We start from the raw sequence: 2,287 nt of genomic DNA, 5'->3' as shown, positions 1-2,287 counted from the left end.
CTTTAAAAGTTCAAAAAGAAGGAAAACAAAACTCATCATCTATTTACTTGTAAGCTCGGATTTTTTTGGTTCCTTCTTTTGATACAAAATGATTAGTTTTTACGTATTTCGAAATTATTGAGTTTGAAGTGTTTTTCTAAGTATAATCTTATTAAAGTCGGATCCTCTGCGCGCGTGCGCGCGCGGGGGGGGGGGGGGGGTGTGGTGATTCGGATGGTGATACGAAACCATTTGGGGGACTTCATGGCAGCTGCTGCAGGTCCCATTACGAGACCAACCTCTGCAATCCACACGGAGTTCATGGCTGCACGTCAGGCGGTGCTGCTGGTACAACATTGTTGGTCGGAGGATTGTCAAATTACTTTTGAAGGCGATGTTAGCTTGGGGATGGCTGCTATGAAGGGACAAGGGGATGATTCTTCCCCCTTAAGGCCTATAGTCAACGATTTGAGGTGCTTTCTTGCAGGAATGCCAAACTCGAGGGTCAGTCATGTTCAGCGGGAAGGAAACGAGGCGGCGCATCGACTTGCCTGGATGGGCCTTAGTAGCCCTCAGGAGTTTGTGTGGTTTGAGGAGCCTCCGGATTTGATATAGGACATTTTAGTCAGGGAGGGTTTGTAATTTTATTTGTTCTATTGTTCATGTGAGGATAGGTTTACTGTTTTCTCATTTTGTATGAATAGATTTCAAGGATTGTTTTCTGGACTGAAATTCGAGAGGGCTCTTATATTGTGATGGACTTTGCAACCTGGTTATCCCTAAATACAATTGAAAACCTAATAAACTTGTGGTTGGAACTTTGATACGAGTATATATAGAACAAAAGAAAAATTTTATTCGAACCCAATAATTTTATCTATATTAAGAAAGGATCGTGTAATATACTGGATAACATGTTTTCCTAGGCATTCTTGTAGAGATAATTAGTTGACTCTAGCTGTGTATATATTATACTCTTACTTTGGCAATGCAATGTTCGAAGGGTATTCAGTCCATCGCTTTCCATAGCCGTTCAATATACCACTGTAATATTCATTTTTTTAATAATCTCCACATCCAATATTTTTTTGGTATATTTTACATTCCAATTCGTTTTAAAAAAAAATAAAAACTAATGAAAATGATTTGAAAACTTTGAGTTTTAATGATAAGGACAAAATAAAGGGTAAAGTGAATAGTACCAAGATTGACTTTTTAGTGTAAAAATGTGGTTTTTCATTAAAGTGAACAGTACCGGGACTTTTCGTTAAAACTCCCAAAAAAAAAATTGTGTAGAGAGAAATTTTTTTTGGATTATTACAGTTTCTGCGTTCTTCTTCCCTTATTCTCCCCCGTAAAACTCGCCTATTCCCTTCACAATCTAAATTACATGTAAATTAATTCATCATTTAGCTAGGAAGAAAGCTAGCTAATAAAAAGAGACGTTTTATTCTTTAAGTATAATTATTTCGTGGGATTGATGCTACTCCTGGTCCTGGGTGGTGATGCCTGCAAATGAAAACAAAGGAGAAAGAGATCTGTTAAGCACATAAAAGAATTAATGTAGTTTAAATTAACTAGCTAATATGGATCAGATAGGGATTAATGTGGAGAGAACTCACTACCACACTTGAAGTTGCGAGGGACACTTCTTCCACAACCTTTAATCTGCAGAATTGTACGTCTTTGAGGGATAATATTGGCCAGCTTGGGGGTGACATGAGGGCAGATACACTCAACATGAGTAGGCCTAACAATTTGGCAGCAGTATGCAGAAGGATTGCGTCCTGGAAGTAGCGCTGTCCGGCAGTTTTCACGCATACGGTCCACCTCCTCCTTACACTGGCTCGGAGTCGTGTCCGCCTTTGCCATCGGAACCACCTCCCAAACACCACACTATAACAAGAATATGATCACGGCCAATGAACGTCCTGCCCTCATGATTTTCCCTGATATTTTTCCTTTGTTGTTTGAATTCCTTTTTTGTTGCTCCTGTTGCATTTTAGCAGTAGAGACTACTCCTTTTTATAGATTATCAATAATGCTATGTACATATAGGTTCATAAGATCACCCACTTGCGTCTGTGTAAGTGACCGAGTATCTTAACATTACTCTTTTGCTTTATTTTCGATAGGGGTTGAAAAGTCTAGTATATTTTCCACAGATGTATAAGTTAGGTACCAACCAAAAATCTTGGAAAAAAATTATTTTTAAAATCTTAATTGTTGAAATTGATCGTGATATTTTTGAGATTTGAACACTATATATGTTTGTGAATATTTAATCACTGTAAGTCGATATTTTAGC

The 2,287-nt window shown here is 38.0% G+C and overlaps 1 protein-coding gene across 1 annotated transcript; it reads left to right on the top strand.

Moving 5' to 3' along the window:
• The first annotated feature begins 213 nt into the window (after positions 1-213).
• On the top strand, positions 214-594 carry LOC125468693. The gene has a single exon (XM_048564913.1). The coding sequence runs from the start codon at positions 214-216 to the stop codon at positions 592-594; it is 381 nt and encodes a 126-aa protein (XP_048420870.1).
• The last annotated feature ends 1,693 nt before the right edge of the window (positions 595-2,287 follow it).

This window comes from the organism of the source record quoted next, unplaced genomic scaffold (genome assembly GCF_019419815.1).
Source record: "Pyrus x bretschneideri cultivar Hongxiangsu unplaced genomic scaffold, Pyrus_bretschneideri_v1 Contig4, whole genome shotgun sequence".
In the NCBI taxonomy this organism is placed as follows: Eukaryota; Viridiplantae; Streptophyta; class Magnoliopsida; order Rosales; family Rosaceae; genus Pyrus; species Pyrus x bretschneideri.
The sequence above is the reverse complement of the archived record's forward strand: the minus strand, read 5'-3'. Positions and strand labels throughout refer to the sequence as shown.